This window comes from Euprymna scolopes, chromosome 10 (assembly GCF_053919585.1).
Source record: "Euprymna scolopes isolate OS-2025 chromosome 10, ASM5391958v1, whole genome shotgun sequence".
NCBI lineage: Eukaryota > Metazoa > Mollusca > Cephalopoda > Sepiida > Sepiolidae > Euprymna > Euprymna scolopes.
In genome coordinates this window covers 58,744,170-58,761,629 of record NC_136491.1, presented here as the reverse complement: position 1 = coordinate 58,761,629, position 17,460 = coordinate 58,744,170, and the positions used below count along the sequence as shown (strand labels likewise).

At 33.8% G+C, this 17,460-nt stretch overlaps 1 protein-coding gene across 2 annotated transcripts in view; it reads right to left on the bottom strand.

The window, feature by feature from the left end:
- The window catches only part of LOC145285995 (origin recognition complex subunit 3-like), a 171,774-nt gene that overhangs the window by 99,620 nt on the left and 54,694 nt on the right, over nucleotides 1-17,460 (bottom strand). For both annotated transcript variants that reach the window (XM_080134586.1, XM_080134587.1), the window contains exons 3-6: nucleotides 14,782-14,873; nucleotides 10,368-10,518; nucleotides 7,708-7,871; nucleotides 6,048-6,179 (exon numbers count right to left, since the gene is read on the bottom strand). In XM_080134586.1, coding sequence (XP_079990712.1) covers nucleotides 6,048-6,179; nucleotides 7,708-7,871; nucleotides 10,368-10,518; nucleotides 14,782-14,873 — 539 coding nt within the window. The remainder of the gene's footprint in view (nucleotides 1-6,047; nucleotides 6,180-7,707; nucleotides 7,872-10,367; nucleotides 10,519-14,781; nucleotides 14,874-17,460) is intronic.

Here is a 17,460-nt window from a genome sequence, read left to right as displayed (position 1 = left end):
TCCAGTGACCTTAGCAACAGATTTGATGTACGTGTTCCATCTCAGATCAGAAGTAAAGGTCAAGCCCAGAAGCTTGTCAAAACATGAAGCCGCCCCAAGACAAGAGCCATTTATTGCAATTGATGCCAAATAGGAGATCAGAGCGTTGATGATGGAAAGGTAGAAGCTTGGTTTTAGATGCATTAAAATTAACCAGCCACTTCTTTCCCCATTGCACCACATGCTCCAGATCAGAGGAGAGAGAATAAGAGAGAACGTGGTCATTTACGGCCTTTGAAGTGTTGCCATAGATGGTAGTGTCACCATCATAAATGTCTAAAAATGATCTTAGGATGTGATTTGGAAGATCATTGATATAGATTAGGAAGAGAGTTGGGCCCAGGGACTCCGGAATTAATACTGTGAGCTTCTGATTTCTGCCCATCAACTCCTATAAACTTATCAGAGAGAAATGATTTAATAATTGGGAAAACTTTCCAGCTATATTGTAGCTGGAGATCTTGTGAAATAGGCCTTTATGTCATACCCTAGGATATGTCAAGAGCAATTGCCCTAGAAAGGAAGGCTCTGTCGAGAGATTTGCTAATCCTATGAGATATAACTGTAAGCACATCTGCTGTAGATCTAGCAGAATGGAAACAATATTGCATGTTACTAAGGTTATTTTTGCTGAGGTGGTTTACTACTTTTCCATTTAACATGGATTCTAGCAACTTATTCATGATGCACAGGAGACTTATTGGTCTGTAGTGAGAGAAAGATGCCCGATCATCTTAAATTCTTAAGTACAGGGCATACTGATGAGGTTTTCCTTTGATCCTCTTTTCATAAAGGCATCACTATCTTTTAAAAAATTTCTTCTCTGTATAATATGTGTCTTTACTACCCTCTTCTGATGAGAAGTGTTTGGCTTTGAAATGCTATGGCCTAAAGAGGTTTCCCTATCCTGAAATATTGTAGTCCCTTTTAAACTGATAGCATAATAAAATTTATTTGTAAATTTTTTATACTTTTGTTATCTTAACTTATTCTATAAAATTAGTTCATATTTTTAAATGTTTTTATAATGTATTTGTAACCACATTTACAAACTCCTATTCTTATCTGAATTCATCTAAACTGGCAAGTCTACTACCCATGTTATACAATAAAATACGATAATCAAATTTTGTTAAGGGGATTTGCATTAAAACAAACAAAAAAAAAAGCTTTAAATCTATTTAAAATTTTAACCATCCTTTAATCTGTCTTTAAAAATAGATATTAAAAAAATGAAATTTATTTCATTGTATTATTTTATTCCATTTTTATATTCTGTGCTACACGCTTGAAACTATTTTCTCAGATTTTTCTTGCATGTCATCTTGTTAGCAATATATGTATAGACACAATAGAAAAAGTGGAAATACGCATCTCTTTTCTAGCATTCATCACCTTTGGTAAAGGAGTTTGTATGTTTTAAATTATTAATACAGAAATCAAAAATTATACTGTTCCAATTAAATAAACGAAGGAAGTATTAAAATCAAAGCACACATTTGGCTCTTAAGGCAGATAGCCCCCCCCCCTCTTACTGCTCTTAAATAAACTTTGCACCTCAATTCATTCCATGTGGAGACACTGGTGTTTTAGCTAGACCAACATGGGTTGCTCAAAGAACACCAAGTGCATCTATATATCTGTGATGTGTGTAAACTCTTTATGTAGATCTAGTCCCACTATTTCTTTTGTTTTATATTATATTCACTTACATATTCAAGTAATTATTATTAATATCCTATTCATTTATTTTAAAACAAATAAGTTGCTAGAGCAGATTGACAGTACTTGAAAGATAAAATTTCTTGTAAATGTAAGAGGGGAATCTATCTCTAATCGTACGTTTATTTATGAAGAATAGAGAAAAACTTTAAAGTAAGATACTCAATATCTTCATTCATGCAGAGGCGTAAAAATACTTGGTGTAGAAACCAGGCGTATGGTGACCCCTCTCGGTGTGATGGACTCTTAGATCTTGTTAGATCATCCATCTAAAAAAAAAAGAAAACTGATAATAAAACTGGTGGAAGGAGGCCTCCTCAGTCAACAACCTTCTTGGAGCTGGTGACTTGAACAAATTCCTGGTTTGCAAACCTAACTTGCTTAAGGAGTAGACAGGTACTGCCTATTGCCGGCTTTCGCACTTTTTCTTTGTCTATTAGCCAGACCAGAGATACAATACGAGTCACCAGAGTCACCTTGTTTTCTGACTAGGATATTGAACGCCGTTCTCCTATTTTAAATTTCATTCTTTCTCTCAGAAACTGAGAAAATTAGGTTTGTTTGCATGCCACTTGTGCTCACATGACTTATTTGAGCTGGACTTGTCCGAGAGATTGAGGGTAACTGATTGATAGCTTATCTGGCTGCTGTTTCCGACTGACAGTACAGGAGCTCTAACTCTTTGGTAATGCTTAGACTGACAGCTCTGTCATCAGTTGTGTAATATCAAGAGGATAGTTGTAGTGCCATGTCGCGCATAGAAAGGTACCCTGCTGCTATATCTGGTGGGCTTTCATAAGACCACAACTTCTAGACAGAATTCAACTAATGGACCACTGTGTGTACAGTTGGTGTCAAAACCGGCCCACTACATTAAACAAAAACGTAATGAAATGACAACCCAAACAAATATCGCGATAAAACCAGACAACCACCCAAACAAAACCAATTCGCCTCCACTGTTGAAGCTCGCTTTCACCAATATCCGTGGGCTTAGAGGTTCATATAGATGATGTAGAGTCTTACCTTTTAATAAACTTCTGGGATATCTTAGTATTAAGTGAAACAAATTTACAATCTTCAATCCCCTCCAACTACTTTAACATGACAGGATACCTTCCTCTTTGCTGTAAGGACTCATGCATGGGCTTGGAGTCTATATCCGTAGCACCCATTCCTATAACTAAAGAGAAAAATCTTGAACCAAATGACCTTTTATCTGCTTTTTTTCATCACTATGTTTGTTATCACATCAGGATTGTACTTTAATCAATCATGCCACCATAAAAATTAGCTTGGTTTCTCAGGTTACACAGATGCAGCTGCACGTTCCTCTTATAGCTTCTCTATAGCCCATTCCCTCACATAGACAATGTTCCCAACCCGCCTACCAGATCGTGAACTTCAGCAGGTTTCACTTCTAGACCTATTCCTCACCACAGTACCTGAAGATTGTGTGACTAATGGTCACAGTCCACTTGGAAACGCAGACCACATAGCAGTATCAGTTGATATTACATTTAAATCCCAACCAAAAAAGGTGAGGAACCATTGCTCAAAACAACAAGGTACTACAACAGGGCTGACTGGGACACCATTAGAGAACACATCCATGGACCGATATTTTCTCACTTCCTGCTGAACAGTGTCCCAATGAGAAAACTGAATGGTGCAAAGCGGGCATTGAAGCACATGTTCCCATACGAAAGTATTATGGCAAGCTCCACTCATCCCCATGGTTCACTACAGATTGTGCAGCTGACATTACATAAAGATAGCATGTATTCCACCAGTTTGTACATCATAAGTCAAATACAAATAGGCAAAAATTCATAGATGCTAAAAATCATTGTAAGAATGAAATAGCAACAGCCAAAAGAAAACATGCTGAAATAATCAAGGAACTCATAGAATTGCAAAACATAAGAACTTGTGATTTCTGAAAAATCTATAATAGTGTCGTGAATAAAGGGTAATCAGTAATTCCTTCACTGAGCAACAACCAGAAGGCTGGATGCATGGCAATGGAGAAGGCGGAACTGCTTGGCCAGTGGTTCACCCCCAACTCCACCTTAAAGTCAAAAAACAACTTGCTCCCAAATTTCCCTATGCGGACTGAAGCCACATTAGATGATGTAAAAAGTCACCCCTTCTCATGTCCGCAATATCATAAAAAATTTAAACACCTCATCCCTACTATAGTAATTAAGAAATGTTCAGCTGAGCTAGGCCCTATACTTTCCAAGCTATGCAATAAATGCCTTGCTGAATCTTGCTTCCCTAATAGCTGGAAGATGGCCTCTGTTGTACTAGTGTACAGGAAATCTGGTGAAAGAACAGACCCTCTCAATTATCGCCCCATTAGTATCCTCTTCCTCTTCGCTAAAATCTTTGAGACCTTAATCAAGCACTAGTGCAATACCACGCAAAAGCAAATCTTCTCTCATAGAAACAGTATGGATTTAGTCAATGTCGTTCTACTGCAGATATTTTAACAGTCATCTCTGAACGCATTTACCATGTACTGGATAAGGTGGGCTAAAGCCATAGATGTAGACCTTGATATATCTAAGCCCTTTGACAAAGTCTGGCACAAAGGGCTGCTAATGAAAATTAAATTGTACGTTATAACTGCATGTATACTAAATATAATTAGATCCATCTTAGACAATAGAAGCATACTGGTTGTCATTGACAGACATACGTCCAAGCAGCATAACATTAATGTGGGAGTGCCTCAAGGATCGATCCTTGGACTATTATTATTCCTGATACTCAAAAATGACCTCCCTGATAATATTGTGTCCGAGATGCGTATATTTGCTGATGATACAAAGCTCTATAACACGCATGAGGGAAGAATGCATGCACATAAATCTAAGACAATGGTAGAATCATTAGAAAATGACCTCCAGACATAGGAGATATCAAAGGAGTCGGAGTTGGCATCTTAGGAATTCTAGGAGTCGGAGTCAGAGTCGGAGTTGGACTTTTATCATCCGACTCCGCAACCCTGAAACCAAGTGCAAAAAATATTATTAAAAAAAAAATGCATGTAAAAGGATGGTCAGAATCTCTGAAAGGTGAATATTTGATGTCTAGTATAATATTTGATGCTTAATCACAAAAATAGAATAAAAAATATTATAAAAAAAAAAAGAAGAGAAACAGAGTTTAATATAAAGATTAATCTACATACTAGACTACCCGTGACCCATTGGGTCAGTATGTTATATTAGCTATGGAATTAATGAATGAGCATGACACTTGTGACATAAAGAAAATAGTTTTTTTGACATAACAGAAACATTTCTATGAAAGTATATTAAAATGAAAAAAGAATATAGATAGATTTCTATGAGTCGTTCTGTTTATTATAATTGATTATTTTTGAAAAAAAACTTACAGCCATTGAATTATAAGTGGTTTGCCATACTTATAGGTAAATGTGCACTGAACAGATACCATAATACTTACAGTTAAATTCAAATTTTGATATATCTTTTAATTTAAACGCGAAAAAAAAGAAACAATCGGGACGTTGAAGACGTACACAGTAAAACAATACGTTTTATTGTTGCATTGATTATTTATTTGTAACGCAATTAAAAAAAACATTTTCGGGGTTATTTATTTATGTTGGTAGTGTAGAAGAAAATGTATGAATGTTTTTAAGAAAGGTGTATTAAAAAATGGAGAATAAATTTATCGCCATTGTAAAATCGCCATTGTAAAATGCTCTTATGGTTGTCAACGGGTTAAAGTAGATTTATTTGTAAGAAAATTGCGTTAAAATAATTTGAACGTAATACGCAAATGAACGATGTAAAAAATAAAAAAGCAGAAAGTATTAACAATTGTTTATTTGGATAATTTAAACGCGAAAAAAAAAAAATTGGGACGCTAAAAATGTACACAGTAAAACAATACGTTTTATTGTCATGTATAATATATATTGTATATGTAAAATATACATATTATTTGTAATCACGTTTTGCGTTTGCTTCCCATATCTTGAAGTTTTTTTTCAATAAATTGAAGATATTCGCTTTTCTAAGGAGGTCCGTTTGTTCGTTCAAAACTGGTCCAGCGATTTGTGTTTATTTGTTTATGCTGTTATGGGTTTATGTTTATGTACACATGCGAAACCGTAAGACGTAAACCGAATGTTGGGTTACAACACCTGTTACAAGGTCATTTGAGTTTTATAATTATATAGATAGATGACAATAAATGAAGCAAAGATGTTGCGTATGACATTGGAACAGACAGACTATTATATGTACCTTATATTTGTTGCTATACCAATTTGCTAAAGTATTGAGGGTGCAAGGAGATTGTTTGGTGTAGACGTGAGAATTGCTGCTTTGCTCTCCTTCTTCCTCCTCCTCATCAGCATCATCATCATCTTCAAAATGCTAAAAAAAAAAAATGTTAATTGAAAGAGAAACATGAATTCAGTTATTTTTAGTTAATGTCATTTTGAGATCTCATTTTATTGACACACTGATTTATGTTTCATCTCTAAAAATCCTTTAACTTCAATGACATCACATGCTTCATGTTTTTTTTACTTTTCTTGGCTTCCTTACATGTGACATGTGATTTATTAAACCTTTCACACATATTTTACTTTGGCTTTCTTATTGACTTCACTCACAGCTATCCAATATACAACAATGACATACCAGCACCTTTTGAAGTATTTAACGCTAAATATAAAATTACTATCTACATGAAATTAAAAATCATTAATATTGACCAATTATTTAGTAAACTGTCAATTTTATTCTTTTAAGTGCCATTTCTGGCTTATCTTCAGGATATCACACACACACACACACACACACACACACACACACACACACACACACACACACACACACACACACACACAAATAAAAACCTTGTAATTTTTTCAATTTAAATGCTTTATAAACAATCAAGTAGGGGAGATAATTTTCCATTTTTCTATGTGTCCAATTAAAACCTAGAAAATTTAGAATTTATTTACACACGTTTTACAATGTACAATCGTTCCACAAAATGAACCAATTACCGGGATGACATGAATGGAGATACTAACAAGGTGCAGCAAAGGTTGACATAATCAATAATAGTGTTGCTTGGATCTGAGGTAATACTCTTGACTTCATAGAAACGAATTGCCCTTAAAATGTACAGTTCTTAAAATTTTGTTACAGCAGCAAGAGAGATTAATAGATGTAGAATCATTAAAAACGGTTGATGGAAGTTTGAAATAATATCCACTTGAAATCATCCAATTTTGGAAGTTGACGTCTGTGTTGTTGTGCAATTTATCATAGTTCACAGATTGAAAATCCCATTTAAATTTTTTTTTTTTTTACTTTTTAATAATTCTTTGTTTTTTATTTCCAACAATCACATAATTATGTGTATATTGTGTTAAATTTCCTGTTTTGTAAATTTGAATATTTAAACAGTCAGAGATTAGTCTTTGGATGAAATTTTTTTTTTCTGTTAATGAAATACTTTTAACATTAAGAAATATAAAGGTTACAAAGGCAATCCAACCTTCAGATTTCCACCATTTTTCCCCTGAAAATCAACTCTCTACTTTCCGTCTTTTGATTTATATCAATTTGTTATTCACATCCACAACTATAGGCTATAAAAGTCTATAATTGTGAAGGAAATCTTTTTACTCTGATAGATGGTATGTGAAGCATCTTAGCTTCTTTTTCAGCTGGCAAGTTTTCCTCTTTATTCTTACACATACTATATTACATGTATAAATCATTATATCGCATGTTCATATATAGTATGCCACAGTCTACTGGAGAGTCTGTGTAACAGAATGTTAGCATAAAAACAAGACAAAAATTCTCTTTGCGTATTGGATGGAAGTGTTTCAATTTTAGATAGACACTAGATCTTCATGATGATAAAATGAGGTCAGCTTACCCAAGATGAGGATTGTTCCAAAATCTGGTTGAGGACTTGACGAATGGTGCTGCGGCTTGTTGTGCAGGTCTTTGAAGAGAGTGAAGCCACCAGCGGACTGACGTTGTTTTGAAGCATTTGGATCAAAGAGGAAAACATCACTGCATGATCAGGAGTATTGACACCTGGATAACAAAAACACAGATCAAAATATATTGATTCGTTCTCAGACTGTTTTAACAATAGAAGTTTTATTTCACTATTATGTACGGCTTCTTTTCAAAAATAGCAAAAGTATTTTTCATAAAAATAATTAAAGCAAATCTATTATTAGATTAAATGTGAATTCATCAATGATTTTTCCTGAAAACCTTTTCTTTTAATAACACAAAATACATGCCAAACTATAATTTAGTTCTGGAATTGAGTTATATTTAAAAAGCTTTTAATTGTTCTAATTAGCCGTAATTTATAATTAACTGAAAAATGTATTTCTCTCACTCTTTCTGTTTAACTACTCTCTAATATTCCTTAATGTCTCTGAACATTTAGAGAAAGAGTGACTCAGTATTGCTATTTACATACATTCATTCATACACACCACAAACATGTATGTAAATTAGATGGCAAAATAGTCTCTTTACTTAGTTACATAATAAGGATATATTATATATAAGTAAAGAGGCTTATTATTTTGGGTTATATAAGAAGAATATCTTAACACATGTCACAGTTTATGAATTTTTTAATAGAATCAAAAGTAAAGTAAATAGTGGTAGGGCTCACGAATATACCTAGTAAAATATAAAATCCAATTTATAAAACTCACTCTGTGTGTGTGTGTGTGGCTGTCTCCATATTTTCAAACTTTATCTCTTCCGAAATTAAAAGTCGCAGAGTGGCACTAGGGTCCTCAAACAGTTGGATTTTTTTATGGTCCATTTTTTATGGGTCTTTAGTCGGTTAAAATAGTTTTTAAGGGGGTTAAAATTGAAAAAAAATCATTATACATTTTGTACATTCATCTTAGTTTATTTTCAATCAGTCCATATGTGTGTCAGTTGGTACAGTGGTAACGTCACCAGCTTTGAATGCTACAGTTTTTACTTTTGGTTTCAATTCTAGCTGATGACATCCAAATACTTTTTTTTTTTACTTTTGAAATCATGACTATAATAATGTATACGAAATCTGGATAAATTAAAACATCATATTTAAGCGTATTTCATGACCGGACAAAGCCTCCCCCCACTAGTACTTAATAGAATTTGCTGAAAAATAATTTATTATAATGTATTAACAACAATTTCACAACGTCTTTAATAATACTAATTCAAGGGAAATAACTGTAACAAAGAATTATTCCCCTTTTTTTCAAAAATTGCCAGTTGATATAAAAAAGAAAAAGAAAAGTGTTTTTATAAAATTTTAAAATGTAATTGCAAATGCCTTTGATTCTCAAATTCGACAACAAAATTTTCCCAAATAAACAACGGGAAATGAAAAATTTCTGAACAAACAGTTTAGAGTAAATATGCAACTAAATCTGCTTTTAATAACAGATTAACTTTTACAATTTGAATTGAATAAAAGAAGATACTATATATATTCTTTTTATCATTTCCATGAAGATTGAGCAATGGCTTAGCTGTTTGATCATAAGTTAAAAATTCTAAATGGAATTTGCCATGAAGTATCCATGAGATGTTGAGTGTCACAAGGGATTAATACTAAAAATAAACATTTATAGGTTAATTCTACAAACTTCGGTATGAATAAGTTGTGACATGTCAAATCCAAATTATATCATATTACTATATTATTACTATTAATAAACAATTAGAATCTCTAAAAGCTATTGGTTAAAACTATATTAAATTTGGAAAACTTAGTGAGTAAAATATTAATACTACTTACTACTAAAAAATTATTTGAAAAATTTGCAGGCTCCAAAACTATTTGGCAAAATCATACCAACTTTGGCATAAGAGCCCTTAGATGAAAGATATAAGAACATTTTGATTATTTGGACATTCTGGATGTTCTCACAATGTTTTAACTAATGTAACTTCTGACCTTCTTTAGGTGCATCTTTTTGAATTTAAGAACAAACTTTAAGACTTGCGAATTATAGTACCTTTCTCTCATATAAGATGTGTGAATCTGTTTATGATGTAACAAGCAAACTAAATGATATTTTAACAGCGATTTCATGAGAAATATAGAAATCAGATAGTCTATTTGTAACTTTGCACCTTTACAGAATTAACTTTGTAATTGTAACTTTGCACCTTTAGCAGAATTAGTTATTTTGATTCTAAAACATTCAAGCCACACCTTTATTCTTTGATAGAAGGATGCATTTTATACATTTATACACAAACAAGAATGCGTATTCTGATGCAATCTTATGATGAATATACCGTTTAAAATGTTAGCGTGACAAAGACTTTTTATAGAAATATGTGGATTAAAATGCAATTACAAACTTGAACATGACAGACCAATGAAAAAGAACAGTTTAACCATAAGCGTTACAAAGCAGACAAGATGCTATTTCACAACTTACTGTAACATGATTGATAGACAAAGTCCTTAGAGATGGATGGATACATCTAAAAACTTTCCCCCATTTTGTAAAAATAGGTATTTTTATTATTTTGCCAATGAAGTTTAATTACCTGTGATTAGAACAGCAGTTGGAATCTCATTCGCCCGTGCAGACTTCTTTCCTTTTGAGCTCGCAATATCCAAATTGAAATCAGAATGACAGGAGGCGATGTAGTCAAACATGCTTTCAAACAAGTTTTTTACCATATTTGATTGCAGTTTCTAAGAGAAAAAAAAAGTAAATAAATAAAATAAAAAATTAAAAACAAATAATGGAGAGAAATGCGATGAAGATAATGAAATTGCAAAATTATGAAAAATTATAACTGATTAGCAAAGGCAAATCATTATTTAAATTTAAAAATAAAAACCTAAAACTCAGTCAAATTAAAAACCTTAATCTCAATAATTTTAATGTAAATTATTGAAAACAAAACATGCAATCATTGATTTAGCATTTCTCTAAAATTACTTTCATATTAAAATCTATTAAGTAGATTGTTTACTGAGAGAATATAACCCACTCTCTCAATAAGGCAAGTAATGAATTATAATTGATAACAGATTTCGGCAATTTTTTTTCTGAAAGAATAGTTGTAGAGAATAGCAGTGCTTGTCTAAGGCAAAACAATACTGACACACAAACTCATAAAAACAAAACACAATTTTTTTCAAAATTCTGATAAATCTCAGTTGATCATTTTGTTACTCAAATCAAAAATTTTTGCACAAAAATTGGCCCATGATTGAAATATTTTATGAAAACATTTTTAGCCAATTAGAGTTTTTTTTTAAACCTAATACAAAGCAAAACTCACCATTGAAAAAAAAAAAAGGAAAGACAAACCTGTCAAGAAACTGATTCTTATGTATAGCAAGTCATCGAGTGTAAATTCAGTCCTTGAGATTATAGACTCACACTAAACAGGCTCATAATCTTGACAATGAAAGTTAATTTAAGATTTTTAAAATTTTGAAATTATGAGATTTAAGAAAGAAACAGATTAGTTGTTTTGTTTGAGTTTTTTTGAGGATTTTTTTTATGCTCAACATTATTTTAATGTAACAGCATTTAAAAATTCTTCGTTTCTTTTTCTCTCTTAGTTTCCCCTCTCTGTCCTGCTCTAAGTAAATCTGTCGACCTAGTCCACAAATTCCAAAATTTCATCATGACAAGTTTCAAGAAAAAATACACGATTAAACCCGGTTCTCCAACTTCCAACGTAGACCCCTACTACCATGTCTCCTTCTCCAACATCAGGGGTCTTCGTTCTAACCTTCCAGAGGTTGAAACCCAATTACAGGAGACTAAACCAGACCTTTTATTTTTAAGTGAAACTGGCATGGGACAGGCTATTTCCCTAGATGAGTTTGCAATTACAGGATACTCTAACTTAACTTCTAAATCTGACCCCCAAGATCGCCATGGGCATGGAATATGTGCCTATATTAAAGATAGCTTTCCATGTGGGAGGGACATCTCCAGGGAAGATCCTAACTTACCCTATATGTGCTTCCGGGTTGCTTTAGCTCACACTACTGCATTTATATTTACTCTCTATCGCCCCCACAACAGCGGAGTTACTATCTTTCAAAGCATATCTGAGAAAATTGACCAAGTCCTTTCTACTTATCCTTCAGCTAACATTCACGTATGTGGAGACTTCAATGTTCACAACGTCGAATGGTTGACCCACTCAAACAAGACCGATGATGAGGGGAGGTTCTGTCATGATTTCTCCATTGCCTATGACCTCACTCAGATTGTTCAGGAACCTACCCGTGTGCCCGATAATGACGGCCAGTATGCGAGCCTACTAGACCTTTTTCTCACAACTTGCCCTGAACTATGTTCAGTTTCTGTTCTGTCGCCTCTTGGATCTTCCGACCACTCTGTTGTATCAATTAAGATAAAAATGAAATGTAATAAGTCCCCAGACGTACCTCTTCATCGTACAGTATATCGATACACTAAGGCTAACTGGGATAGCTTCCGTACATTTATATCTGATCTACCTCTGCATTCCATGTTTAAAAAGGATGTGTCCTCTATAGTATTAGACCTAACTGAATGGTTAATTGTAGGTATTGACCATTTCATACCCTCTAAAAAGTTTCAGCAAAAACCTAACAGCCAGCCATGGTTCTCTCCAGAATGTGCTGCTGCCATTGCGCACAGAAATCACTTTTTCCACTGCTTCAAACGTAATAGATGTATGGAAACTAAAGCCGTTTTCAGGACTGCCAGCAACCATTGTAAGAAAGTAATAAGGAACGCAAGAGAGTTGTATGCTCAATCTGTTAAGTCCAAAGTAGCTGAGCAGCGGCTTGGTTCCCACCAGTTTTGGCAAATAGCAAACAGAATCCTGAACAGAAGCGTGTGCTCCATCCCAACTATTATCAATGGACCTGAGGTAATCTCGTCAGCATCAGACAAAGCCAAACTCTTTGTCAAGAACTTTGCAACTAATTCTACCCTTTGCGACCAAGACCGCCAACCCCCAATATTTCCTCCTGTATCAGAAAACACGCTATGTGATATACGTATATCTGTACGTGATGTTGTGAAGCTAATCAAAAACCTTGATTCCAGTAAAGCAACTGGCCCTGATGGTATTCCAATTATAGTACTCAAAAAACTTCAACCTGAACTAGCGCCCATACTTACAAAACTGTTTAAATGTTGTCTTAAGGAGAATAGTTTCCCATCTCCCTGGAAAATCTCATCAGTATGCCCTGTATTTAAGAATTCAGGTGATCGCTCATCCCCCTCTCAGTACAGGCCAATAAGTCTCCTGTGCGTCATGAGTAAGTTGCTAGAATCTGTGTTAAATACAGAAGTAATCAAACATCTCAACAAAAATAACCTTCTTAGTGACACTCAATATGGTTTCCGTTCTGCTAGATCTACAGCAGATGTCCTTACAGTTATATCGCATAGGATTAGCAAATCTCTCGACGGTGGCAATCTTTCTAGGGCAATTGCTCTTGACATATCTAAAGCCTTTGATAGGGTATGGCATAAAGGTTTACTTCATAAGACCGCTAGCTATGGTATAGCTGGAAAAGTCTTCTCAATTATTAAATCATTTCTTTCTGATAGGTTCATAAGAGTAGTAGTTGAGGGGCAAAAATCAGAAGCTCACAGTATTAATGCCGGTGTCCCTCAGGGATCCATCCTGGGCCCAACTCTTTTCCTGATCTACATTAATGATCTTCCAAATCATATCCTTACATCATTTGTAGACATTTATGCTGACGACACTACCATTTATGGTACCACATCTAAGACAGTAAACGACCAAGTTCTCTCCAATTCTCTCTCCTCTGATCTTGAGCACGTAGTACAATGGGGAAAGGAGTGGCTGGTTACTTTTAATGCATCTAAAACCAAGCTTCTCTCTTTACATCATCAACATTCTAATCCACATTTGTCATCAATTGAAATGAATGGCTCTCGTCTTCAGGAGGCCTCAAGTTTTGACAAGCTTCTGGGCTTGACCATTACTCCTGATCTTAAATGGAACACGTATATCAAATCTGTTGCCAAGGCCGCTGGAAAAATGGTGGGATCTTTCTATCGATCCGGTAGATATCTCACTGCTGATGCTATTCTCTATCTATATAAGAGCCAGGTACGTCCAAGGATGGAATACTGTTGCCACATCTGGGCAGGAGCTGCTAGAAAGGACTTGTCCTGCCTTGATAGAGTTCAAAATAGACTTCGTAGCCTCGTAGGAGATGCCCTTTTCTCCTCCTTGCAACCTCTATCTCACAGAAGAGATGTTGCGAGTTTGTCTCTGATGTATCGTTATTTTCATGGAAAGTGTTCAACTGAGCTTCAATCTATGGTCCCCCCTCGCCAAACTTTCACAAGAAACACTCGTCTAGCTGTAAACACTATCAATAATTTCCCCCACTCTTTATCTGTGCCTAAACCTAAACGTAGATTCCATGAACAAAGCTTCTTTCTTAGAACTGCACGCCTGTGGAATTGTCTTCCGTTTTCCTGCTTTCCGGCTGACTACAATATGGTTGTGTTCAAGTCTAAAGTAAATAAGTTCTTGATGAGCCGTTCCATATAAGTTATTAAATTTACCAAATTTTCATTACTAATGATTACTATATTGACCAATTTCTACTGTACACTCTTTAACCCTTATCCTTGAGTGGCCTCTGGGCCTTGATAATGTGGTGATGCCTTTGTAAAAAAAAAAAAAAAAAAAAAAAAACAGCATTCTAATATACTGTAAACAATAAGCAACAATCTCTTGATCAGCGCCATTTCAAACTGAAGTAATGGCATGTGAAGATGGATTTAAAAAGTTTACCTTTTGAGAACCATTAAATTGAAAGAAGACATTTTATACACATTTATCTGATTTTTTTTGGTTTTGTTTTTTTAATCTCTTTAGATTTAGTGAACTAAATATTGAATATCCATAAATATTTACATTTAAAACATGACAAAATGATAAAACTTACTCGGAATTTTTCATTAACTTGACTCCATGTTTTTTTATGGCCATTTAAACAGAATTTGGCATTTTCATTGTCGTTAACATCAATGAAATCTTCTGCAAAAATCAGAGAAAAGCAATTTAAATAAAAAGACAAAATTGAACAACTTATCAGAAAGTTTTGTTTTTAATTTTATATTCAACCCCAAACAAGACATATAGAAACTACAGATTTATAAGGGGGTAAATCGGGTGGAACAAGGCTAGAGAAACAGAGTGCAGGAAGTGGATTCAATATAAGTTGATAATTTTTACAGGATATTTAAAAAAAAATAAAATAAATAAAAATAAAAAAATATGTTAATGAAAACATTTTAAAAATAATTATCACATTTGTTTGAACGTCCATTTATTTGACACTCATTGGATGTCTTTTAGAAATTGATTTCCAAATTGTCTCTGAGCATTTCTTTATATATTCCTTTTTCACACGTGGATTGGATTTTCTCCATGAACTTAATCTGCAACCTCAACTGTTTTGCATTTACTAATTCAAGAATTCTCATCCATTCTTACAACATGGCCATACCAACAAAGTCTACTTTTCTACATGCATCTCCTTATAATGTCCAGATTTAATCTCCGTGTGAAGTCATCAAAATTAAGTTATGCTAATATCACTTCCATTAGTGAGAGGGGAATCTCTAAAATTTTTTATGATTATTATTATTTAGAAGAGGGCAAAACTTTATTCATAAAACCCTTTTCACAACAGATTTTGTTGCGTTTAGCATTTAGCTAATTATATATGTCTATATACGTATATATGTGCATATATTTAAAAAAGATTATTTTTAATATGAACTAGACTTATCTTACCAACCATTACTTTGTCGTGGCCAGGGTTGCAGAGTTGGAGTTCTAAGAGTACTCGGAGTCAGAGTCGGAATTTTTTATCCAACTCCAACTCCTTAAGTCCAATAAATTGATTTTTTTTTTACATGATTTTCCTGTTTAGTTTTACCAGTTGCACAATTTAGTAGTTTTTGTATAGTTTTGTTTTTATTTTTGGAGATAAATCATATTTTGTACTGCAATGCTTTCACTTCATCGACATATTTCAGTCTATAGGATCACTGCAAATCCTGTCTGGACAGCTGTTTTTGTTTTGGTTATGACGTCACATAGAATCAATGAAAATTCTGTCTTTGAGTGAGATCACTGTGGATTACATCAGGTAACAATTGGATTGTAATCCAAAAGCTATTCAGTTCCTGAATCCAATAGAATTTGGCAATTGGATTAGTTCGGGATTGATCTTATCTGATTAAAAAAAAAAAGTCTAAATCAATTCGTGCTGCCACCATGTTACGGCATTGTGTATGACTAACTAATCTAAACAAAAAACAGCTGATTCTGGCTGAAGCAGTGTCTCACAGTGATTTTTCTTTTCCTTCATTTTCAATATTTATCACATTTTTCTTTAATAGAAAGATGCTATATTATGAAAAAGCTATTTCAGAATATGAAAATCATATTTATCAAAAAAATTTAGTGGTTTGAAATATACGAAATAGAAAACAGAGGTTACTAGTGAATATGATAAGCCTACAAGTGGACCAATGAAAAATAGGAATCAGAGTAAAGAAATTCACGAAGCATCTTAATCTAATTAAAAACTGATTATTTTATAAAGACAATTGCAAATTAGGCCCAAGTGTACCAGATGCATTAACCCATAACCATAATAGTAAAAAGAAAATATCTCGGCCCAATCTTGCACATTGTGTAATGTTACTTTGTAAAGGCAAATAGTGATATACTGGTTAGGGTAGGTTGATTTTGGAATAGTAACAGGGCTGGGGGGGGGGGGTAAAAATTACCAAAAAGAAAAAAAAGCGACCACATAATATTTGCCGATATTTGAGGAAATGACTTTAAATTGTGAAACAATGTAGGATTCTGCTAAGATAACAGTGTTATCAGACAATGTCAGCCTGTAAAATTAGACAAGGTGTGGATGCCAGCAGATACATCTTTTCATAGAACAGACGGACTTTGGTATTTTGGCCGCTTGCATCTCACAATGCCAAATATTAAAGCCAAATAGATTCTAGCTAAAATCCATCCCCATAAAATAGGTTGCAAAGATAAGGTAAAAAAGTTAGGAAAAATACTGGTCTGGCTAGTGTAATGATGGTATAAGCATATATAAATAAGATAATTAGAACTTGTTTTATGCTCTATATAGCTTAGAAATTAAAGTGAGGTAGATACCCGTGCATTCAAGTAGTGATTCGGCCCTAGATGAAGGGATACAATGATGCCAAACCCTTTTGAGGTACGACTCTAGTTGAGAGCAGGTCGCTTCATTTTGATCCTTATCAGTCAATAGTTAGCAGAAAAGTGTCAACAAGATAAGAATTCAAAACATTAGATATACATTAGACAACCATTTGGGTCAGTATATGTTATAGCTAGCTATGGAATAGTGAGTATACAGAATTAATGCATAAATGCGCAATAATTGAATGCACGTATGCAAAAACAAACATGGTGACCAGTGAAAACAATACGCAATTACATGCCCATGAAAAAAATTGAATGCATGCGTGCATGAAAACAAACATGGCAACCAGTGAAAACAATATGGACACACACACACACACACACACACACACACACACACACACACACACACACA